At 32.7% G+C, this 26266-nt stretch overlaps 3 protein-coding genes across 13 annotated transcripts; 1 reads left to right on the top strand and 2 right to left on the bottom strand.

Moving 5' to 3' along the window:
• Window positions 1–271: 271 nt before the first annotated feature.
• LOC128166257 (neurocalcin-delta-like) lies at window positions 272–2621 on the bottom strand. 2 transcript variants are annotated; one of them, XM_052831302.1, is made up of 3 exons: window positions 2489–2621; window positions 1898–2338; window positions 272–883 (listed from the first exon to the last, which is right to left on the bottom strand). In XM_052831302.1, exons 2-3 carry the CDS (start codon window positions 2276–2278, stop codon window positions 698–700), a joined length of 567 nt encoding a protein of 188 aa, XP_052687262.1. In that variant the 5' UTR covers window positions 2279–2338; window positions 2489–2621; the 3' UTR covers window positions 272–697. The 2 variants fall into 2 exon arrangements, with proteins under 2 accessions (XP_052687262.1, XP_052687263.1); XM_052831303.1 differs by lacking the exon at window positions 2489–2621 and having other exon boundaries at window positions 1898–2359.
• A 149-nt stretch (window positions 2622–2770) lies between these two features.
• Window positions 2771–5996, top strand: LOC128166256 (uncharacterized). The gene is made up of 2 exons (XM_052831300.1): window positions 2771–3751; window positions 4026–5996. Exons 1-2 carry the CDS (start codon window positions 3371–3373, stop codon window positions 4215–4217), a joined length of 573 nt encoding a protein of 190 aa, XP_052687260.1. The 5' UTR covers window positions 2771–3370; the 3' UTR covers window positions 4218–5996.
• A 4724-nt stretch (window positions 5997–10720) lies between these two features.
• On the bottom strand, window positions 10721–25432 carry LOC128166225 (ferric-chelate reductase 1-like). 10 transcript variants are annotated; one of them, XM_052831241.1, is made up of 13 exons: window positions 25387–25432; window positions 21037–21136; window positions 19542–19733; window positions 19227–19316; window positions 17357–17504; window positions 15881–15988; window positions 15483–15598; window positions 15168–15254; window positions 14704–14778; window positions 14475–14574; window positions 14181–14327; window positions 12418–12488; window positions 10721–12078 (listed from the first exon to the last, which is right to left on the bottom strand). In XM_052831241.1, the coding sequence occupies exons 2-13, from the start codon at window positions 21115–21117 to the stop codon at window positions 11992–11994; spliced, it is 1302 nt and encodes a 433-aa protein (XP_052687201.1). In that variant the 5' UTR covers window positions 21118–21136; window positions 25387–25432; the 3' UTR covers window positions 10721–11991. The 10 variants fall into 10 exon arrangements, with proteins under 10 accessions (XP_052687201.1, XP_052687206.1, XP_052687205.1 ...); XM_052831246.1 differs by having other exon boundaries at window positions 19542–19730; window positions 25387–25424; XM_052831245.1 differs by lacking the exon at window positions 25387–25432 and adding an exon at window positions 21497–21558 and having other exon boundaries at window positions 19542–19730.
• Between the last annotated feature and the right edge of the window lie 834 nt (window positions 25433–26266).

Raw genomic sequence — 26266 nt, 5'->3', positions numbered from 1 at the left:
GAGGTGTATATTTTTATGCGTTTTTTTTTTCAAGGGTAATAAATATTTAATTGATTATTTTAAAAAATAAGGTTCAACAATTTTTATCACATTCATATTTAAGAATAGGCGGAATCCTTCATAAAGTTATTAACGTCGATCATTGAACTTGTTTATCTAGCCCAATACTTTCTATTTATTTATGTATTCCTCTATGTAATGGTAGGTTATTGCTATAATTTTCAACACGTCCCACTGTTTGCGTTGCTGGCACAAAAGACTCAGAAATCAATTCTTATAATTTTTTGGTTTTTTTTTTTAAATTCTAACAACATATACATATATTATAAGATAAAACTTTTTGATATAAAGTAATATTTGTTATTCACATCAATAAAATATTCCATTTCAACATGCAAAGAAACTGGAAGTTTTAAAATTTACATTTACAGTGATCCAAATGTAAATTTTCAACATTCTGTACATACTACAAGAAATGCATATTTTAGGGAAGAATGCTAATATACATGTCATGCAATTTAAAAAGACAGGAATTTAGGGACAGGAATTAAAAGACATGTGTTAAAGATATACGTACATTACATCTGAATCCTGCTATTGGATGAATACTTGAATATTGATAACAAGATATACAATGTTCAAACAGATATAAATTCATCAAATGTTAATGAAGAGCAATCTACGTATAAAGCTAGCACTAATCGGGGTTAAGTTGTAACATGGCTAGAACTAGCGAATCTTTCATAGCTCCGTCATAAAATTCTTCCCAGGAAATCTCACCATCACCATTAGCGTCCATTTTTGCGAATAATTTCTTTGTCATTTTTTCCGGCGTACTCACGTCGTCTGGCTTTTTGATTGAAGGCGTCATCTTGTATACCGCCTGAAACACAGAAAACATTCAACATAAAACGAGAGAGAGAGACGTCATCTTGTATACCGCCTAAAACACAAAAAAAACATTCAACTCAAAACGAGAGAGAGAGAGAGTCATTTCGTATGAGAGAGGAGGAGCAGGGAGAGAGAATGAGAGCGACAGAAAAAGAGAGAGAGAGAGAGAGAGAGGTATCGTCTTGTAAACCGTCTGAAATACGGTAAAATATATCGATATATTAGGGGAGGGGGGGGGGGGGCTACAACATTTTAACAAATTTGTGAAAAAGTCGGATTTAATATTCATTCACTGAGTCATTTAGTATTTACAAACATCAAATTTATTAATTCCTTTGACTCAGAAACGAAATATACAAAGTATAAAGTTTGCAAGGATTTTCAACATAGTTTGATACATATAAACAATGATGTGTTGTATGTTTTTTGTATACATGTATTTGGTATAAAATATTTTTTTAACATTTTTAACAATCTAAAAGTGTAGGCCTATCAGTAAAGGAATTGAAATACGTGATATCAAATTTTAAATTAGTCTTATAATATAAACAAGTAATTATAACATATCATGCTTGTAACAACTCTAAACTTTGCTTCCATTTAAATTGATAAAGAAAATTAATACAATTGGACGCATGCTCAAACTTATCTCAATAGAGACGACCTAGAGATAATTCGCACATAAATCGGCCTTTGGAAAACTCGAACTCTTCATATCCGCTAAAATGAACGATGCTCACACTTGCCCTCATCATAGATATCATTTCCTGTTTATCAATGAACGATGCTCACACTTACCCTCATCATAGATATCATTTCCTGTTTATCAATGAACGATGCTCACACTTACCCTCATCATAGATATCATTTCCTGTTTATCAATGAACGATGCCCACACTTACCCTCATCATAGATATCATTTCCTGTTTATCAATGAACGATGCCCACACTTACCCTCATCAAAGATATCATTTCCTGTTTATCAATGAACGATGCTCAAACTTACCCTCATCATAGATATCATTTCCTGTTTATCAATGAAACCATTTCCGTCAATATCGTACATATTGAATGCCCATTTCAATTTCTTTTTGACGTCACTACTCGACGTCACGCTCAGCCCTATGAGGAACTCTTTGAAATCCACTCTACCATTCTTGTCTGCGTCAAAAGTTCGAAACACGTGTTCGGCGAAAGCCGAGGCGTCTCCCCCAAAGATCCTGGAGTAAACGTCCTTGAACTCTTTGACGGTGAGGTAGCGACCAAACCGACAGCTTCTGTTATATTCCTCATACCACTCCTGGATTTCGTCAGCACTGAAATCCACACCGCTCCTCTGTAGGTCCTCGATGGCGGAAGGCTTCAGGCGCGAGGTTTTGTTCCCCATTGCTGTGTTATTACCAAACCCTTTCCTTGTTCTTCAGTAGTCATTCATTTCAGTGTTTTTCTAAAAGATAAGGAACCAGGAAGCAAAAATACTCGCCGAGTAACTGCAAATATACTGCACTGTTTTGTCAATAAACTCGTTAAATAAAACGACCATAAATCAATATTATTTTGGTTAATTTTACGCAGACAAATTTTAAAAAGAACAAACCTTCCTCCCCGGGACATTACAACCGCGCCATCTTTGTTTTGAACCTACGAGGCCCGTTCTTTAGAAGTATGTCTGAAGAACGATAGCAATCAAATGATTGATTCAAAGGACATTTAAATCTAGGTGCACGTCTCATGTATCGGCTGGGGGGTATACTGTAAAACGTTTGAATAAAAAGAGCATGAATAATTTATCATATAAGCATGAAATAGGCGAAAGAAAGTTACCTGGAAAATTAAACTCGCATTGATTGGATAATTAACATGAAAAATTTAAAACAATTGATATTCACAGAAGCTTAATGTGTCACTGTGATTCTTTCAACCGAATACTGAACAACGAACGATTCTTACAAAGGAATTCACGGACCGAGATTCCAGGCCAATACAGAATTATTCTATAATGAATATAACTTGAAATGGGTATTTTTGTTTACAGTCCATTCAGTGCATTAACTAAACATACCAAAAGACAACAAAACATGCGCAGATTGGGTTCTAACCGATTTTACGCCCTTTAAGTGCCAACTCGTCTTTGAGAAGGGGGGACAAAGGGCCGGTTTTTAAAACGCAGAGTAAATCGTCAATTCTCGGATCTATATTAATATTCAAACATCAAGAACAGCAAATATTTACAAGAGTCACACTCTTAAGTCTTTAAAATCCATCTGTCTACAATACCAGGTGATCTTAGAGAGACATATCTTTAGATCTTCCAGTACAAGTATAGCGGACATCAAGGTTAGAGTTCTTTGACAAAATGGAATTTTTCACGCAAGAGTCCAATTATTGAATTACTCCTAATGACATTACCACAGTGTAGCGATTCACGCGGAGACTTACGGTAAGCATATAACAACAAAACTGAACGCATTGAGACAACATGGGCCAACAAAGTAGTAGCCAAGATAGAGAGAAAGAAAAGGAGTTAATGCAACGCCATAAGATTGACAAAAGGGAACTGGAAACTTTAAGGAAACTGTTCCGAGAGCGATGCGGAGGAAAACACAAGGCCTTAACTAAGACCAAATTCCGGGAAGTTTACAATGAGTTGTTCCCGGGTAAATCGACTCAGTACGCGGACGAGATGTTCCGGTTATTTGACATGGACGGCAATGGAGAGGTGGATTTTGTGGAGTTCGTTCGGAACATCTGTATGTGTGACAGTGACGATATAGAGGAGAAGATAGAGGTCGCTTTTGCGCTGTACGATAAAGACAATAGTAAGACGATTTCTCAAACGGAGGTCAGAAACATTCTGGAGGTGAGTTATTTCAAGTTCTTTTCATGGATTTTGTTTAGGTTTTTTTCTTTCCTTGGAACGAACACGCAATCGATAATAAAAGCGTACACAGAGTAAACGACAAGTCTTTTGATACATGGAAATTACAGAATTTATTTATAAATATGACTTAACGAAATAGATTTTTAGTCTGAGATTTCATTCACTTGTTAGAATTGCATTCCATACAAGGATGGGGTTTGGTAATTATTCTTATAGAACCGATAATGATTAAATCAAATTTAATTTTTTCAAGGCTTATGCGAATATGTTTGGAGGCCGCTTGGAGGGAGGGAAAACGGGGGCCCAGATTGCTAAAGAATTCTTTGAAGAAATGGACGCAGACGGCGATCAAACGGTGACTTTCAAGGAGTTCCGCGAGGCAGCCAGACGAAATTCCGCCATCTTGAGCATTGTAAATCCCGAGCCCCCAAATTGGAATAACTAGAAATTGAAAATATAATATATAAATATGCATATTAATTTTATATTCCGAAAGTGACGCCGTATATTCTTGAGTTTCCAGAATACAAACACTTCAGTTTTTGTGTTTTGTTTGGCATTTGGATCAAGATTATGGACATGTCGTAGCAATGGTACTAGACAACACAATTTTAGAGACCCTTTTATATTTGCCAAAGGTCTGTGTCATGTTCTTTTTTATCAATCACAGAATAATCAATGTATCTTACGCGTCATGCGATGATGCCTGCTAAATAAGTTCTTAAGAGTTTCGGATGTGCACATAACAGAATTCGAATGTCCATAAATAGAACACATCATTTTTTTCTTCCTTGTCTGTGGATAGCATTGCCATGATTGCAAGAACAAAGTCGATTTTTCATTTGCAAAACAACCTTATTCATGCAATAGAAATCATATGTAATAACTGTTGTGCCAAGTATACAGATGTAGATATTATATTTCATATTTGCATATTTCATTGCATGAAAAATAATGTATATAATTATTTCATACTTTTTTTACCATATATATATATATTGATTATTTTCATAATTCAGACAATTGTGACTTGAGCTTTAAATAAAAAAAACATATTCAAACAATGCTACTATAGTGGCAAACGTCCCAATTCTTCTGTATACATACCAATGCAATAGAAGGAGTAATCATTTGATGATCGATTCATTGACACTATCTGATTGGCTGGATATGTTGTTGGCCTATACTATTGTCGGTATTCACTTCCTAGCTGCACACATACAATCTATATGTTGTCATTACAGTTGTTTATAAGAGAACAAAGCAAAATGAATTTATTTGGATCTTAGAGTAATAGAATACATGTATAGTATTAATGAAGAGAATCGTTTTTATTGGGTGTGCTCATACTCAGACTGAATTAAACAAGTAATTTAAAATAAACCCAGAAGATTAGATACGCGTAACCTAATCTCTCAATTCTTTTCATGTTTCAATTAAAGTGAAAAAAATATAATTTAGTACTTGGTGGATTCGATCCAGCGACCACAAAAATCAAAAAGACCAACGCGTTACCACTAGGCCACGCATCCAACATTTTCAGAAGATGAATGTTTATAAAATATATATGGCTATAAACATGATTGTATTAGAAAAGACATAAATTGAAATATTTGTCTAATTTTCAGTACGAAGACCACGTTAAACCAAAATTAATTCAATGTAAACGTTTGCTACAACATTTGTAGAACATAATTTTGTTCTTATTTGTTGGGTTTAAAGTGGTTCAAATAGTCAAATATCCAATTTTTTATTGTATACTAACTACTTTCCTATATATCCCTAACAAACCCTGAATATTTTAATGATGCCGTGTAAGATAATTAAACTCTTAGAGCATGATAATTGTGTAATTTGCGTTTCTTTGATTATATTGAAACTGAATATTGTGTAATGTTAAAAATGTCTGATATTTGCAAAAATGCTAGATTTTAAGCCAAATCGTATATTAAGTGGGCTAACACTGTTATACCTCTTTACATCTAACTAGTGCATGTGCAATCCAGTTCTAACCAGTTTATCGATCGGTCCAAATTTTCATCAACCTAAGAAAAACCACGGACTGCACGAAATAATCGAAATAATCATATGACGTCAGACTCAAATTCCCATATGAAACGACTTGTCTCTTTATATTACCTAACGTACTGATTATAGATTTTACTTTTAATTAAGTCTCCTTACGATCAATTTATTTATTTATGAATTTTTTTTATTTAAAAAGATATTTTAACACAAATAATAAAATGCGGTTTATGAAGGTAGCGACAGGCACGTAGCATCGATTTTGAAAATGGGGGGCCAGACTCATCCAAAAAATCTTGACACGCAAAAACAGGAAACTTTCCAAAATCTTCAAAATCCTAACTCGTGGAAAAGGGGGGGGGGGGGGTAGGTAGCGTAGTATTTCTATGACTTCAATTTCACTCTTCATTTCCTAATTTTTAAATTTTTTTTACATACTCCCTAAAAATATTTTCGGGGGGGGGGGGGGGGGGGGGGACTCCATTATCATTTAATATTTTATATGCAAATTTAAGAAAATTAGTTGCTGGGAGATAAAGTGTGTATGGGGGGGGATACCCCCCCCCCCCCCCCCCATGCTACGTGCCTGAGCGATCATTTCAAAAGAAAAGGAAAGTATCTTATTGTTTAAATATACTAGTATTGTCGAAACGGTAGCAGAGAACTCAAATATCAATTTATAAAGGATTGGGGCGAGAGACGGTCACCATGGTCACTGGAATTTATCAACTGTCAGATTATTTAATGGAGTGATCTGAACTAACGAATCAAAGTATCAAGTTTACTGAAGTCGCCTTTTTACTTTGGATATGCGTGCCTAATGGATTATATACTGACTTGGTGAACATTATCCAGATCTCATACTTTCTAGAGTAGACGGATTTCGTACTCTTCTGCTAGCGTCGAACTTACATATTTTTAAAACACTTTTTCATTTATATTAACACGTGTTCACGCTAGATACTTAATGCGTAATTATTTTTCTCAAAACATGTATACATTACATTAATAATATACCTGTAGATATATCGTAATGAGAATAATGAGTATGTTTTGATAAAGAAAACGTTTTTGTAGCACCTTACATAAACTACAAAATATAGATTTATGAAATTGTACGTGTAAAAATATTCTAGAGAAGTATATTAATATTAATATCTTCAGTCGGTTCATAGCAAACTCAACCCGACCGATAGACTAGTTATTCGTCTCTAACTAATTTTTGTGATTTTTTTAAATCATAAATTTCACTAAAAGCCATGTATAAATATTCTTTACTTATTTTTTAAAATAGGTAACATGTACATGTATTTTGCTTTTGGTGTATTATGAAATTGAGATTTAAAAAAACTGCGGTCCATATTAGACGGCTTCCAACAAAAGTGATGATGTTTGCAATAAAGACAAATGCTATTCGCTATCAAAAATCTATGCTATCAATGTCGTAAAGATTGGAATGTTAAAAATGTGCAAGGTGTAGACAATTAAGGTCAAGATCTAGTAAATGAAAGGTGCCTACAGGTTTAAAAATTTCAAGATATGAATTCTTTTAATGATGCTTTATAACAATATCTTTGTTTCATAGGGTGTACCGGAGCTTGAATTTTTGGTAATCACAATTAAACAAGAGGCCCATGGGGCCACATCGCTCACCTGAGCAACAATGGGCGTTCAAAAGATATTGTGCCATATGGTCCCTCGGTAGAAAAACAAAAAATAAATATTGTAAAGTATTCGAATTTTACACTTTTTTTGTATACATGTAATCTTTGACATTGTACCTTCATGAAATACTATTTTTTACCAGAATAAGAAAATTCTACGCAAGATATAAAACTAAACATTTGGTAGAGGTATACTGTTAAGTTGTTAACTTCCAAATCCCTATATTTTCGTTCTGCCCCCCCCCCCCCCCACTTTGTAAAGCGATCAAAATATATGAGTGCATATAGTTACATTTTTTTCATCAACTACTCAGTACTTACTAGTTATTGTTTTAAAAAAAAATAATAGTTATTGTTTTTTATTTTAAAAACCCTACACGTATAGATGTGAAGAAGAAAATTGTACCTCAATGTGCTCAATTTCTCAAATTAAAAACATTCAAAAATTTTATTTGTCTTCTCCATTACAATTAAATGACTGTTATTTACTTCGCGTACAAACCAGGATAATTTTCCGCTGTGATATTCTTAGGAATAGCGATAATTACTTTATCCCCGCAACAGAAATGTGTCAGAAATATGGAAACTGTTTTAAAGATGTCGTTTTTATTTACTCGTGTCTGAAAAACTATCAAAATTGATGTAGATTTCACATTATTTATTGTATAAAGAGAAGGAGAGTAGATATATACAGAATACTGTGGAATCATTAAATTTCGTGGGGGCCAATTTTCGTGGATGACTTAAATTTTACAGATTCGTGGGGACGTAATTTCGTGTTTTCATATATATCTACAAAAGGGAATATGACTTTATTACCCTAATTCATCAATTCGTGAAGGATGTTATTTCGTGGATGAGAGGTACCCAAGAATTCCACGAAAAATGAGCCACCACGAAATCTAATGATTTCACAGTATCATTATTTTATTTTGTTTGTACAAGTATTTAACATACTCTAATTCATAGAGATTTTCTAATGTTCAACCAAAATTTCAGCGTCAATTGTAGAATTATAAGCAACATACAGAGCTCACAGTTCGCCTAGGTTTGATTCATATTTTGTTCACATGAGTTTATTACATTCAGCTTATGATTTTTAACTTGGTATTTCCTATTCAGCATTTAAAATGGAAAAAAAGAATGGCCTAAGATTTTATATTCTTTTATTCACTCAATACCAGTTCACTGGTATTTGAGGTTCAAAATCAGTTTATACAAATGTACACAAACACAGTGAAGGATCACATGTACAGTAGGAGTAATAATGACGAAAAAATGTTAAGTTTACAATACAATAAGATGTTAAAGTTGGTTTCTGAACGAACAGACTTTGAAAATTTTCTCAATAAATATTGACAAATTTTTTACTTTTTTAATCTTTAGTTTTTAAGATCTGTGTACAAACATAGAATTGTGAGCAAATCTCTGTATCTTGCTTATAATTTGAAGCTTAACACTCAAATATGGTTAGTTATTAGAAATTGAAAACAATTAAACACAAGAAACATTCACTATAACAAATAAAGAACACAATTTATTTTTTCGAAATGAATCATATAGATACATGTATATACCTACATATTTCCGTCAGCAATGTCAAACTTTATTTAAATTGAATAAACTCGAGAAAATGCCGAGCATCGCAACAAAACCCATTGCATTAATCTACCATTACGCAAAAGATAATGCCGATCGAATTACCGGTAGAATGAATTGTATTTCATTATTTTTTAATACATCAGATTTTGCTTAATTTGCGCAGGTAAACAGTTAACTGTTTGATTTACCAAAGTCTCTGTTTGATTTGATACGTAAAAATCACGAAATAATACAGACGATTGTTCCCAGGTTACAAGCAGAAATAATGAAAACGAAACGAAAATCGGAACAAGCTAACACCAACGTCATGTGTGAAAACTGTCAACGCATTGAAATATTTAGCCTCAATTTACTTCACAAAATCGGCAACGATATATTTTGCATGTTTCAAAAATGTCCCTTCATACGCGAACTGTTGCACAACAAGCAAATTCATCATAGTCAGATCGACCCTTTTTCTTATAATGTCATGGCTGCTTTAAACAAAGAACCTCGTTTTAGATGTATGGAATACGAGTCTAGGTAAAATGGGTATGCAAACCCGGGCCGTGGCAAAATAAAAGCCAAGGCAGATCGACAATCGTCAATTCCAAATACGCATTATTTTGCAGCAATATTTACAGCGAATACAAATATACTAGTCCATCAAATATCCTGATATTTTAATGAGATTGGCAGATTAATATCTGCCAATCTTTGTTTTGCCCAGACCAAGTCTTGCCTACCCATTTTACCGGATGCCGGATTACCGGATGCCGAGCCCGAAGCTATTAAACTGATTGAAATACCCATTTCCTTTATTATTATTTTCGTAATAACTCAAATTTGACACAGAATTAGCACTTAATTTTTGCAATTTATATTTTCCTTCCCATAAGGATAATTTATGCTAAACTACGTTGAATTGGAATCAGTAGTTCTTGAGAAGAAGATTTTTAAAAATGCACCCCCCTTTTTCTACAGTTTCAAGGTTTTCTCCGCTTTGAATACAGATCGGACTTTTATTTTTGCAATTTATATTCGCCCTCACATAAGGATGCTTTGTGCCAAATTTGGTTGAAATTGGATAAGCGGTTTTAGAGAAGAAGTTCAAAATGTAAAAAGTTTACAGACGGACAGACAGACGGACAGACAGACGGACAGACGGACGACGGACAAAATGTGATCAGAATAGCTCACTTGAGCTTTCAGCTCAGGTGAGCTAAAAATTATGTTTTGAACAACCATTTTCTATGAAATATGAAGGATAAGAGTAACAAATCTCGGATTTTTGTCCATTTTTGACTAATGAAATATATCTTAGATTGCCTACAGTCTCTCCAAAAACGGCATTAAACAAGCTCTTGACCTCCTCTTTAAAATGATGTCAAATTGAATATGGGTACCGGGATTACTTTTCCCGTTATTAAATATAGAATGTCAAAATATTGTTTTATTTTCCACATAATTCCATTAACTTCGTAAGATACGGGAAAAAATTAATTAAATCAATTATGACGTCATAATGGTTCTAGCACAAAAATGACACTCTGGAATCATTAAATATTCTTCAAAGCAAACAACTTTAGAATACACTCTAGACTAAAGAACACTCATCCTTATATTTTTCAAAACTTCCTATCAAAATATATGTCCTATATAGAAACGCATCAGAATATTATATGAATTTGAATCTACTTTATTTGATAATTAACAATCTAACTAATACAAAATACATGTATAAAGATTAAATATACTTGATCAGCAAGGCACAACTAATTAAAATATATATCAAATAACAAATACTCATCATATATCATATGTACATTTTAAACAAATATCACTGAATGAATTTAGTTTTAAAATTTTGTATATTGCATAGTTTTAATATTATAAACTACAATATCAGTGTATGTGAAGATAAACTGAATAACTGTATAAACTCAAGTAAATACGAGATTGAAGATCTATTCATTCCACTTGAGTCACAACCGTTCTCATTAATAATGAGGTAGGAGTTTATTATTATGACAAATCAAAAAGCTTTGTAAAGTAAATATCTGAGAAATACAACCATATAGGAAAAAGTAAACATTGAGAAAAACAGCAGCGGATGAAAAAGTAAACATTGAGATATTATGCGATGTGAATATCAAAAGTTCATAAAACTACATGTAAGTAACTGAAAAAAACTCTTGGTTTTCCTAATACCAAAAAAACCCACACAAAAAGTTTGCTGAAAAAAAAACGTTTTTATATATAAAAGTCATCGAAGGTTAATCTATAAATCCCTTGAAGGAATGATAACCCTGTCAGAAAAATTAGACAGAAGAAAAAATGGTATGTGAGTTAAGGGACTTGGTTTTCAAAACTAGTTGGCATTTGCAAGGGATTTCTCTTGGGTAGGGACATAATAAACAAAAATTCATATAACATTAGCACAAATTAACTTAAATATTGCACCAATCTGTGAAGAACTTTGTATACATGATTCACAAATAATACCCTGTGTAAAAAAATAATTTCTTGAATAACTAATTCCATTGAGAAATAACAGTATCAGATATTTACCCATAAGTCTACAACATGGTAGCAAATATTGAAAGATCATATCTTATATCAAAAATAAAGTCACCAGAAGATTTTTCAAAATATACATTTGCAAAATATATCCATGACATTTTAAAAGATTTAAAAAGAAAAGAGGAAAAGATAAATCACTAATTCTTTAAAATTATTTCGTTGTCATATAAATGCTGTACACATGAGTCACAGCTTTGATTTTAGTATTTTCCTTTCCTCACGACCTTTAAGCCACGTTTAAGATAAGCCAGAGTAAAGCTAAGCCACACAGGCCACAATAGCCAGTGTAAACCTAAGCTACACTGGCCACAATAGCCAGTGTAAAGCTACATGTAACCTGCGCTGATCAGAATAGCCAGTGTAAAGCTAAGCCACACTGACCAGAATAGCCACTGTAAAGCCAGCAATCACCACTGTGTGAAGTCCAATCATAACATTCTTGAATTTCCTTCCCTAGCAAAAGAAAAATAAAATGCAAAAGGAATTGCCTAAATCATGTCAATGCATGTAACATAACGGTACAATTGTGTGCATGTATGTACAAAATTTACAGCCTTTTATCTTTATAGCAATGTTAACTTTTTCAAGCAGCACAAGTCTTGGTGTTAAAAATGATTTAAAAGAAGTAATTTGATATGTATTGCACTTTAAGTACTCGAATGTTTATGCAAATAACCTACCCTGTTGAAATGTACTGTAAATAATTTACTAGAATACATGTATCTTGCCTTCCCTGTTGAGATGTACCATAGATAGTGTACTACATGTAGAGTATCTATGCCTTTTACCTACCCTGTTAACAGCTGCTGGGGTTTCTGAACCAGGGTCTGATATATTCTTCATTTCATAGGCCGTTCCTTTACCTGAAAAAATTGGAATCATAAAAAAATATCAACTCTACATCTTAAACTTCTGGTTAAATTCGGATGCATAATAATTAAATATACATGAACATAATGGTGTATTCATAAAATGAAAGGTGATCCAATGTACCCCAATTACTGCCCTCTAGCTCTGACTTGATTTCAACACAACAATTCATTATAAGTGATGGAACTTGCATTCATCTAACTTTCTTGGTTAAAGCCTCTGTGGGGTTTTTTTTTGTTTAATTCCTATAAATATATCTATGTTAAATTAACCCAGAGATTAAAGAGAATAAGTCAAAAATGTAAAAGGTTATTAGACAGAAGAAAAAAGAACAAACAAATATATGGACAATTGATGCAGGATGAAAAGTGGCCAAGTAAGGGACGCCAGGTGAGCGAAACAAACACAATGATCTTTTAAGAGAAAAATATACATGTATTAAAGGAAGTGAACATGAAAAAATTATCAAGGGCTCAAATTTGTCTGTTTGATGTGTATAATGATATCTGAAAACCGTTTAGACAGAACTTTCCTCAGTAAGAAGATATGCCACTTAGAATAACTAATTCTTGCAATCCATGAGCGCTGCCATATTGTTAAAATCATTACCTCCCTGCTGGGTTATCTCTAAGCATCTAAGAGAGGGCAGCACTGATGCTGACGCCAGTGAGACACATTGCATTTTTACACACGTTTAGTAATAGAGATAAAATGCCATCATCAAAATGTGAATTGAAACTTGCAATGGATGTAAAGAGTTGTCATTTTTAAACAGTGTTTATGGAGGAAGATTTTGGATCTCAGAATGATGCATTCCCACCAGCAGTTAATGTGACATGTAACTAGAATGGAATGTCCGTGGATCAGTGTTATTGTGACCTAGTTTTTCTTGCACTCGGGAATTTCTTGTTTATGAGTTTGAACATATGTGTGCTACATAAATGAGCACACAAGGTGCATTGCTCAGCATCCTGACTTTTAAAAAGTGTCTCAGTCCTGTTATTCTTCTGACAGCATAAACAGAACTGTGTACATATATCATCAAGATCTAAGATAAAAACAAATCAGAAAAATTTCCAGGGCTTTTAGGCCTAAATAAAAAGTAACGGTAAGAGACCATGGCCACAAAGAAAATGAAATTACATTTTTATATTAATTTAAATTGAAATCTACAAACAGCATTTTATTTATGTAAACACTGACTGCCACATCTCCGTACAAAGTAACATCAGGAATGCGATGGTCTCATATATTTCACAAATTAATTTATCTATTCATTTTTTGCACAAATCATATATATTTATCTGAGGTTCATTTATAGAAATGTACTAAATCCTTGTCTTCTCATGACAGTACACAAAATTTTTCTTCACATCAAGGCATATTTTTTCTTGTAACTTTTATCAACTCTGTACATAAACACTGGCCTAGTTCCAACATTGACCCAGTCACCAGCAGCAATGTAGCTTATCTACGTCAGAGAACAGATGCATGCTGGGGAATAATGGATTACCTCCATAAACCTTTCACTGAGAGTGTTAAATTGATAAAATCTCATTATAGAAATAAACAAAAAGGTAACAGACCTCATTTTTAAGCTTCAAAGGGCTTTAAAATTAATTAAGCAACAATTAATTTTTTCATGTTCACTTCCTTTAAGTTATTATAATTATAATGTAACCCACCAGTATTTGCCCTGACAACACAGCATTCATGAAACTCCATGACCAGTTCTATAAATAGCTGGTAGGCCACATAGGCTGCCAGGATATATATCACATATTCTGGTGCTCCAGCTTCTGACAAAGTCACTCCAATAAAAATAGTTATCACTGCAAATAGAATTAGACTCATGGTAAAAGCAAGGACTAATACAGGAACATTGTAAGAAACATCTCAACGTCAATAAAGAGAAAGAAATATTATGTAATTTAGATTTTCCTTGTTCGATGATGTATCAATGAATTCCAACCCCTAACCTGCCAGAATCCGAGCAACAGTCCCAACAAACCAATGAGCCCAGTTAAACACAAATCTGTACTGGTCATCAGGGTGGGGGCGAAACAAGGCCATTAAGGGCTACAACAAAGAGATACAATGCTTGCTTATACTTCATCATGATAAAGTGGAAAGACAAATACTCAGCAAAAGCTCACATGCCTGTTGAATTCAAATGATTCCACATTCCAGCCTCTCTTATAAACTTACATTGATAAAGGTCAAGGCTGTGACAATGACCCCAAGGTATGGATGTGCTTTCTTGTATTCCTCGTCATCTGTAAACTATAGAGATATACATTCAGAGGACATGAAAAGAATCAAAAGAATTCAAATTGATATGAAAAGAATTTTATCACAAAAAGGAAAGAATAGCTCATTGGATAAAACAACTTTTCTTTAATTTTACTAGACATTACAATGTAAAACCAAGTTCTACAGTAAGAGTATTCATCATGATATTCATTCAGATGTAATTACTAGTAAGCCTTATTTTAGAAATTATCAAACAGATGATTTATATACATGTATATTACCTTATCTTCCATATTTATCTGATTAGAATTTTGATCGACCAATATGCATTGTCTATATTACTTCATGAGATATATATTCACTTGTATATGTGTATATTAAATATAGGACATGTTAACATGTCAATTAATATCCCTTACCCGGCTCCATCCTTCTGCATGAACAAAGATGACCACAAAGGCAGATATCACAAACAACAGAGTCAGGATCATCAGGGTGCGATGTATCTACAAACAACATGGTCTACCCTTACAGAGCAAAAATAAGTGCAAAATTCTGAAATCTAGTACAAAAGCATTGGTATTTTTGTTTAAGTCATGACAAATGATGTCATATCTATCTTTTTTGTATCTTTTAAACTGTGCTTTAATCTACTGACCAAAAAAGGTTGGTTAAAATAAAAATAGCGTAATCTGAGTAAAACATAGTTTGACCCGCCCCTAAGAGCTACTTACCTGAAACCAGACCTTCTCCCCCAGTAATTTCCTTTCTGCCCACATAGGTTTATAATACCTGGCCAGCACCACCCCAATACTTGCAAAGGCAATCCAGGCCGTTATCATCAGTAACCCTACAAAATGGGTATTGTCAAAGGTAAGAAAAATAGGTTGAAATAAAATGTGTCATATAGCTACTAGAGATTGAAAAAAAAATTCAAGAGAAGTTTTGCTTACATTACTCTTGTCAATACTTTAAAAGAGATTAATCAATAAAATTACTTCTAAGGTAATTTTAACAAGAAGGATTTTCAATTAAAATAAATTTTGTTTTTATTGCTCTAGTGTCAGTATTACATATGGCTCTAAAAAAGCTTCTATGACTAAATGATCAAGTCTCTGACATCGCCACTTACCATGCACCTTAATCAGGAGCTGGATGGCGGTCCCCCCGATCACCTGGGCTGACTGGAAGTCGACCATGCTGGGGGAGATCTTGGGGATGTGGGAGTGCATACTTTTACCTGAAATGTGAAATCATTCTAATCAATGAACAAAGTCTTGTAGGAAGGAATTTAAGATGAATAAAGATGAAGTGAAATACGGTTCCCAATAAATTGAAAAAAAGTTTTTATTTGTATGAACCAAGTACTTAATCTTTGATAATGTAGCCATATAGACTAGCTCCCTTTTTTATTCAAGATTAAACAATCATTTAGAAGATATGCATCATTATTCATGGTAAGATTAACCTGTTTACGTTCATTCCCCATAGGCGTTTAGCTCCGCCTAACATTTCAAAGCCTTAAAATACATGAGCACAAGAAGGAACATTTCTCTCCTTCAACTGGCCAATAGTTTTTTTTATATCAAAATAATTCTATTTGTAAAAGGAGAAAAACGTACCACACTGCACTCATATGCAACTTTTAAAAGATGCTCAAGTCCAATTGGCCTTCTCCACTATAAACTGATGTTAACTGTTTACTTCATGTTACATGTAACTCACTTAACCTTTCATAATGTTACTAATGTGACAACATGTATCATGTGACCCATAACATGTGTCATGTGACACACATTTCAATAATTGTATTTGACATGACTACATGTATATGCATGTATATCATGAACCTTCACTTATGCAAATACATTATTTGTAAGTACCGTTATATTATTTCTATTCATTTATATTCATTAAAAGGGTCGGGACACAAACAAAAACGAAATCTGTTCTACTGGGTGTACAAGATTATCGATAATACAACCACAATTTACAAGAATAACAAGATAACTGTGAGCCAATGCTCACTAGTGATACACCCCCCCCCCCTTGTGAATATACAAAATAAGCAAAGTCAACATTTAACAGAAAGTTGGGATCCGATTGATACAAAATATATCCCACAATATGGCATGCCTAAACAAATACTGTGTTAAAATTCAAGCATCTGCGATAGATAGTTGCTGAGAAATCTTTGACGAAAATTTGTTTGTAAATTTAGGCTAGAAATAAACAAAGTCGCCATTTAACAGGAAGTTAACATCCGATTGGTACAAAAATATATTCCACGATATGGCATGCCTAAACAAATACTGTGTTAAAATTTTAAGCATCTGCAATAAATAGTTGCTGAGAAAAATGTGACAGAAATTGTTGTTACGGACGGACAGAAAGACAGAAGGACAGCAATAGATGGACAGACAGACACACAAGGGTAAAACAGTATACCCCCTTCTCCTTCAGAGCAGGGGTATAAAAACAATACAAGACATTAACACTAATCAGGATTGCACTCACATAGAACATATCCAATTTGCAACATACTGGGTATTTATCTATATTCTAAAACATTGTCTTGAGAAGCTATAAACAAATGTGTGACTCTTACCATTGATTTGCTTTGGAAAAATCGGCCCATTGGCAAAGAAAAGGTATGAATCAGCATCCAGATTAATGGCTGATTTCTGTAAATCAAAGCCACAGGTGAGGACGCCATCAGCTACTGAGCCCTGTGTCTGCTGAAGGCCTGTCTGCTCCTGTAAATACCAATATAAAACACTGAATAACTTGCATAAACATGGTAAAAAAAATCAATTCTTAGTTTTTCATACAAAACATATCAAAACATTATAATATGTCTCAGTTTGGTTTTTAACATTTGTTTTAGTTGTATTGCAATATTTAAAAAAGGGGAATAACTTGGTTTTTCCTTTTCAATTAAGGAAGCTGTTTGGTCAACAAATTACATGTATCCATCAGATCCACCTTAAATAAAAAATACAATCATTATTCAAAATTCCATATCATTTTTATCTTTCAAATATTCCAATATGTTTTCCTATAACTTAATTCAGAGCTCATCTTTTTAAGGAGATTTACATGTATATAGCCTTAAAATGACCACGACCAACCAGCCCTATTAATATGAAAAATAAAATTAATCAGTTGGCCTAATATGACTGTACTAAAGATACTAAATGGAATATAGTAAGAAAAATGAACAAAAAAAAGTTATGAAATGAGTCTTTTAAAGGGACCGGGACACTTTTGAATTTTATTTTTGATTTCTATGTATAAAATAGTTTAATTTTGTATTTTGAATGATTCATAAAATTTGGATGTTAGAAGTCATGTTACAAGCGAGATACAGAGGAAAGAAGTCGTTGTTATGTAAACAAAGCCCGAGTCTTATATTTGTTTACAAATACTGTAAAGTAAAGAAATTGCCATATCTTTATCAAAATAACTTGTGGGAACAAGATAGACTGATTCACTGGGTTCATAAATAATTTCATCGCAACAAACAGCAACATTAGATTGAAATTTATACCAGTACAACAAATATGTAAACAATAACAGGACCCGGGCTTTGTTTACAAAACAAAGAATTCTAAACTCTGTAACTCGATATTTGACTTTCAAATTCTGTCAAACCATTAAAAAAATCTATATTAGCAATTCTAGACAAAAATAGTAAAAAAATATATTTTGAAAATTTTGAGCTCAAATCGTGTCCAAGTCCCAATGATGAAATGGAAGACACAGTGATGAAATAAACAAATTACAATGGTGTAATGAGCTTACCAAAAAAGATTAACTTTAACAGAAAAAGTGATAAAATCAAATAAACACAGTGATGAAATGGACTGGTTATGTAGGAATGGAATGAACTATACGAAGTGATAAAATCAGTCAAGCAAAGTGATTAAATCAAATAAACACAGTGATGAAATGGACTGTTTATAGCTAGGATACAGTGATGAAATGAACTAGTTTTAGGATACAGTGATGAAATGAACTGGTTTTAGGATACAGTGATAGGATGAACTGGTTTTAGGATACAGTGATGAAATTAAATGAACTGGTAATAGGGATACAGTAATAGGATGAACTGGTTTTAGGATACAGTGATGAAATGAACTGGTTATAGGGATACAGTGATGGAATGGACTGGTTTTAGGATACAGTGATGAAATGAACTGGTAACAGGGATACAGTGATGGAATGGACTGGTTTTAGGATACAGTGATGAAATGAACTGGTAATAGGGATACAGTAATAGAATGAACTGGTTTCAGGATACAGTGATGAAATGAACTGGTTATAGGACACAGTGATGAAATGAACTGGTTATAGGATACAGTGATGAAATGAACTAGTTTTTGGATACAGTGATGGAATGAACTGGTTTTAGGACAGAGTGATGAAATGAAACGGATTATGATGCTATCGATCAAACAAGGGAGATAAGTACTTACAGCTGCAATATTCATTTTGCCAGTATTTTGTGATCTCATTGCTATCACAGTTCCCGATTCATAATGGCATTCCACAACATTATCACTGCCCTGAAAAACAAAACAATCTTTAAAAATTCTTCTTTCAATCATCTCATGATTTTTTTTTTTTTTAATGGTTTACATGTCCATGTATTTTATTGTCTTGAATAATAAATCGCACATTGGCTAATTTACTGAATTTGAAATGTTATTAAAACCTATAAAAGCATGTTAATGGAAACCCCATTTGACATTTTATTTACAAATTCATGATCCATTCCGTTTCAAACTCACCATTTTCATATCCTCTGATATTCCGATAGCAGCCCACACATCTGTCTTAGACTCAAGGTCATACCTAATGGTGAAGGTCACAGCTGTACCTTTATCCTCCCACGCCACTTCAAAGGTGCAGCTTTGTGCACAGTCAGTGTAGCAACCTTTGGTGCTTCCACATTTAGGGTCCTGGGTAAACTTACCAGCCTGCTGAGAAAATCTTCTTTTATCAATAATAGAAATGTACTTCATAGCTAACTGAAGGTATGGACAATGAATTTCCAGATTTATTGTCAAACCTGAAAACTAAAAAACTGAATAGGATATAAATAGTGATCTATCATACAAATTACGGTAATAATAACATTTTAAGAGGGGCACTGAAATTTACATTTACATAGCCACATTGAAAATGAATTGTTTTAGATTAATAAAAACTGAAATCCATCTCACCCACCACCACCCCCCCCCCCCAAAAAAAAAATAAATAAATACCTGTATATGAAAAGTACAATGCACTGTATTTCTATAATATAAATCCTTTTTAAAAATTGAAGAGAAGCCATGCAAATTTCAATATTGCCTGACATCATTGAATTTAAAAGACAATATTTACTTTAGAACCATTTTAACAAGACCCTGGACTTTCAGTAGGGCGTAGCTGTCTATTCCTTGCGTCAAAGAAATTTAGCACCGATTGCGTAGTCTTGACTCAAAAGCCAGACATATCTTCTTGATTTCAAAGAGCCGTGGCTAAGTGGCTAGCAATGAAATAGACAGGCCTACCTCATGTTGCTGTTTGACACAACTATCCAAAGTCCAAGCTCCTGTTAAAATGGTTCTATCTAGTGTCTATGTCTGGGATAACACCATTTATCAGTTTTGTATTGTACGGTCAAATAAATTCAAAACATTGGGGCACAAGCTGGTTTTCATAATTAAAAGAATTAAAGAAATGAAAATCACATAAATATGTCAATATTTTTATATCTATATAATCAAACAACTGAAATTATATAAATATAGGTAGGTAATAAGGCTTCATTCTTTGAATATTATCAGTTGATCATTTTGGTTGGAGCATGATCAAATCTATTATAAAGCACTTTGGGCTTTATTGGATTTGACCACACTCCAACCGATACGATCACCTCATAATACCAAAAGATTAGTTCCTTATTCCTATATCAACATGTCTTTCAACATATTTAAAACACTAAAATTACAAGGTGAAAAAACTAACAGGCACTAAAATGACTATTTTTGACTTTTATTTGTTTAATACACTGGCGTCGGAAGCAAATTGAAAGTGGTTAGGTCTAACTTTGCAAAAAAAGTTGGGGGGCTAAGCCCCCCCCCTAGCCCCCCTGGTTCCGACTCCTATGTAATAACATGATTGCACAGCACATTGGAGTTTGATATATAGGGTGTTCTATGAATGTTTTTAAATACATGTAATAATTATTATAATATGTACAATTTTGGGGGATTTCATGTATACTGAATATCTTACTGCATGTGCCTGACAAATCTGGCTCAACAAAATGATGCCTGCACTCAGAGTTAAAAGAATGGGGGTCAACTTCCTTGGCATTTTCTTGGCTGTTGAATATCTGTAAAGAAATCCCTTTTTTTAATTACTGGTTTAAATAAATAAACAATCAATCAAATGCATTTCCAAATCATATCATTCACAAAAATAAACTGTACCTCAGTGCATTCAGTGAAATAATTCCCAATTTACTAAATACTAACTAAGATAAAATTGATATCGTTGGTAAAACTCTGGCTTGTTGAGTATCAACCCAAATCAATTACATTACATTAATCCGAAATCAGTACATCAGATGGAACGGCTTTATTCATTTGATGATGTCCAGTGAATTCATTTGAATCGATCATCAGTCAAGCATGTGATTCACCTGATGAAATTGTCATCAAATACTGGTCAGTATACACCTGAGGCTGCTTACCTATGACCCGATTCTCACTCTCAACTAGCTATGTGCACAATCACAGAATAAAAAAAAAGCATGAGCTATACTGGTTTTGAAAACTTTAACTTGGATTTAAATCTATTTATAGCTAAAACACCAACACTATATTGTTTCGATGTCACAGTTTATGTTCTCATTTTCAACCTCCTTCGTGTTCTCTCAAGTTTGCTTCTCATAATGCTTTTAATGTGTTTTCCATCCAAAAGATTATTTACATGACCTATTTATACACTCTGAAGATTGAGCAATGTGGATGGGATCAAGTCATGTACATATTATAAAGTACAAACATAAACAAACGTGTCCATCATGATGATAAAGATTTGCTTGACATTTCATTTAAAAAGTAGTTTAACATACATATATGTTACTCTCAGAGTAACTCTGTCAGACACAATACTTTTCTGCTTTGCTTAAGAAAATTTTCTAAATGAAATGATACACAAGCCTTTTACTCCAAAATCGATATTAAAATAATGAAAGAAATCAAGATTTCTTCCTTCATTGACAAATGGGTCGCCATAAAAAAATCACATGAATAAATTTAAAACAAGTTATTGATTTCCAACTCCTCTATAGTTCTCTTATTACAGCGGAACATTAACTGGCAAGACTGGAAATTATATACAGCCTACGTCAATTTCACCTGTTACAGTCAAAACATTTAAAATGGACGCGTGGAGACACATTGATGTGGACCTCTGAGAAGACATTAGACTGAAACTGTAACAAAGAATCAAATATATGAAAGTATTGGTAATTCCAATTTAATTTTTTTAAACTTCTGACAGCTAAGCAATGTTGGTTAATCTTCTTAAAACTTTCAGTCATCGAGCTAGAGATATACAATTAATTTTCTTGTAAGTGTTTAAGAATAATTATATTTCACTTATTCATAGTTATTATTTTACTATATTTAATTTATTTAATTTATTATAATTAAAGTTGAGTGAATTTAAAGTTAAAAACTACAATATATAATATTCCACGGTCTTGATATCAGTAACGCAATTTTCATCAATATTCATGCACATACCTCAAAAATCTTCAACAAGTCAATATAGTGTATAACTAGAAACAATTAACGTGCATATCTATTTGTATACATTAATTAACTTAGCAAAAATAGAACTTTTTCATCTGTGTATAATTTTAATTTATTTAATCGAAATTTGAATTATTCTCCTCTAGGAATAAATCCTGTTTCAACAAAGGCCCCACTTGATTTCAGACTGATTACGACCAATTTTCTGAAGTCATCGGACAATGCTACATGTATATGTCTTGCGTATAATCTCTCCCGAATTGGGGTCTTCTCATATTTGCAGATTATATACGGTACCTATTGATGAAATAAAATGTTTTTCAATCGCTTTGCTAATATTAAATAAAAAAAAATTTCGAGTGCATTAACTTATATAGCAAGTTAGAAACGCTGAGGTACGTAGATTGGAAATACACTTTTTATAACTAAAGTTTCAATCCCATGATTTCTAAGACATCCACGTAAATTTCCACAGCCCATTTCAAATGTTTTGACTGTAACAAAAAACTGGTGAAATTGACATAAGCTGCATATTTCCTATTTGCCAGTTAATGTTCTGCAGTCTTCAATTGACAGCCTATGAAACATGATATGCTAATCAAGCAAATAGATTATTTACATAACTTACGAGTAATCGGCTGACATGATTAGGACAGGCAAATTACTGCAGTGTAATCACTGTCATCTTTACTTTTTATAAAAAAAAAAAACCATTATTTTTAAAAAAAAAAATCACAAAGATCCATATATTGGTGTACATGTAGATTGGTACATGTCCAAGTATGGTGCAATATGTCACATGTTTCATAAAGCCTGTCTGTAGAAAACTGCATATATATATATATATATATATATATATATATATATATATATATATATATATATATATAATTTAAAAATAATAAATATCCAGAATAAAATCACAAATTGATCCTATTAACTGCAAACGTTTTCGCCATTCCTGGCTCTTCAGGCAGTTATGTACAAATGACTAATATGTAACGTAGTAACGTCAATAAGCAAAAGTTCATTGTGACGTCATAATAACGTTAAAGTAGCGGAAAGTTAGAGTCACAGAGCAAAAAGGCGCTAAGAAAATAATAATCGCAAATATTACAAATGATTCAATTATATCACATGCATATAATAAATTTTTCACTGAGTGCGATTAAGTTTTGGTTTAAATAATTTAATAAAGTGGTCTTCCTTGGCTAAGCGCAGTATTTCATTTTCATTTGGAAGTTTATAAAATGGAAATAGGGTAAATTTTTCCTGGCCGCATTCAGCAAAATGTTCACAGCAACAAGAATATTGACAAAGCATGGGGCCAAACACCATTTTTGACATCTCAGAATCATTTGCTTTCTAGTCCTAATCAGAGCAATACAATAGAGCAAGTTAAATGAAAATTATCCTAATTTACCCTCTGTACATGTACGGATAGTTATATGCAGATGTTGATTCTGCTATACTGAACAGATAAATAACTTCTTTGCCAAGTAAGGCATGATACATGTCAATGAAAAACCATATGCTACACTGTGTGCGAAGAGTACAAGATGGGTCCAGATGTGGTCTGTTGACAAAATGAATTCCATTGACCTGTCATTGCCAATGATTTTAAAATATGAAGGAATAACCACTAATACCATAATGAGTAATAATAACTTTGATCTATTATAACTTGCAGTATTTTTTTCCTCATATCCAAATGTATTAAAAACACTTTGAAATATATACATGTATGTAGCTACATGACACGTAACTTGTGTAATATGCATCTTTTAAAATGCATCAATACTGTTTGACATTTTAATAAAAAAAAATATACACATACATGTATTTATTATGAATATAATATATAATTAAAAGCAATATAATGGAGAAAATCATGCAAGATTTCTTCACTGACATGTCAATTCTTTCATTGTAGGAAATCATCAAACTTGAAAAAAGATCTTAAAGGGGCTTAGTCACGATTTTGGTCAAATATTATTTTTCCGATTTTAATGTTTACAATGCTTCAGTAAGGCATTTTTAATGGACAACCAAAATTTGAATCTCATTCGTTGAGTTATAAGCAAGTTACAGAACTTACAATTCTTTGCTATATGTAAACAAAGCTTTTGTTTACATTTTGCATGTTGAAGTGAAAATTCCAGTTTTAGACCTAAAGAATTGTAAGCCCTCTATCTTGCTTATAACTCTTCGACTGACTCTCAAATTTCATTTTGTTATTAGAAATTCATTCCTAAAGCATTGTAAAAAGTAAAAACAGAAACATAGAATTTAACCAAAATCGTGACCATGCCCCTTAATTTTAATTTCTACTAATAATAGGAATTTTAAAGTTCTCAAAAACACCACTCCCATTTTTTCAATGATATATTCTGCATATTTCCACGCAATGTCCTTTGCATTGCAAAATCCCTGTAGACTTTTTAATTCTAATAATAGTAGCATTTTTCAACCTTACAAGATAGAAGCAGTGGGTGGGGGTGAGGTTCAATTGAAAAAAAGAAATAGTACATCTCATAGTAAGAAAATTTACAATTTACATAAATTAACTCCCAGTACCCTTGTATGGTACATGCATAACAGTTTGGTTAGAGCGACAAGGGATCTTACCTTTTCACTGATTTTACTCAATATCAGTGTCTATCATGTTTAACAGTATAAAGAATGTCTATATGATGTCAAACATTCTTTTGGAGATTTGAATTCTCACGACAGTGTGCGAAACAAGGAAAAATACTGCAGTACTTACCAAAATACTAACGCGTAACATAAAATATATGATATACAACTAGTTTTTTCTTACCTCCACACTACGCAACTGTCACGGCTCACTGTTTACATTTCTAATATTACTACATCCGGTGAGAAAAAAAATAATAAAAGATGGAATCTGACAACGTATGTCCATAGAAAGACGGATAGAATACAGTTTCACATATCCCCAAGTACCCAAACTCCGTCACCATAAGCAGAAAACGTCCCGCGTTTCTCTGTAAATTATTTTTTGTGGTTTTTATCATTTGCAATCACTAAATATAATCTGAAACAATATAATTTATAAAATTATTAACAAAAATATTTTTATTTTTATTCAAATAAGCCCTCTGAATACGACGTTTATCACGCGTGCTTATTATATCTTATGAACCTAACTCCGTCACCCACATGCTCTATGATATGGCAGGGAATGAAGACACATTAACAATTTAGTTAAAACTCCATTTGTATCTAGTCCAAGTTATAATAAGTAAAAATGGTGCATACAATTTAATTGTATTTAATTTCACCGAAATGAAATGATCGCCAGAATAAAATATGGGTCCATGTAACAACAATCACAATGGCCTTTTCAGAATGTATGGATGCCGTTCGATTTATGTCCTTACTTATTTCAAATATTTTATATCATTAATTAATATATTACTTATCATATTATTTATTTATTACATTTTTAGAAATGTATCATATTCTAAATAGCGATATACCGGATATATCTATACCCTGTATAAGGCAAAAGTTACGGCATGAGCGATTTGACGTTATCATCAAGAATAGTGCATAAAGGCTATTGCGGATTGAAAAAAATGTGTATTACCTTAATCAAAAATGTATTACATGTGATATGTTTCATCTTGACATCTCTAAAAATGGCTGACCACCGTAAATGATCGAATGGGCCCGCA

Source organism: Crassostrea angulata, chromosome 10, assembly GCF_025612915.1.
Source record: "Crassostrea angulata isolate pt1a10 chromosome 10, ASM2561291v2, whole genome shotgun sequence".
NCBI lineage: Eukaryota > Metazoa > Mollusca > Bivalvia > Ostreida > Ostreidae > Magallana > Magallana angulata.
The sequence above is the reverse complement of the archived record's forward strand: the minus strand, read 5'-3'. Positions and strand labels throughout refer to the sequence as shown.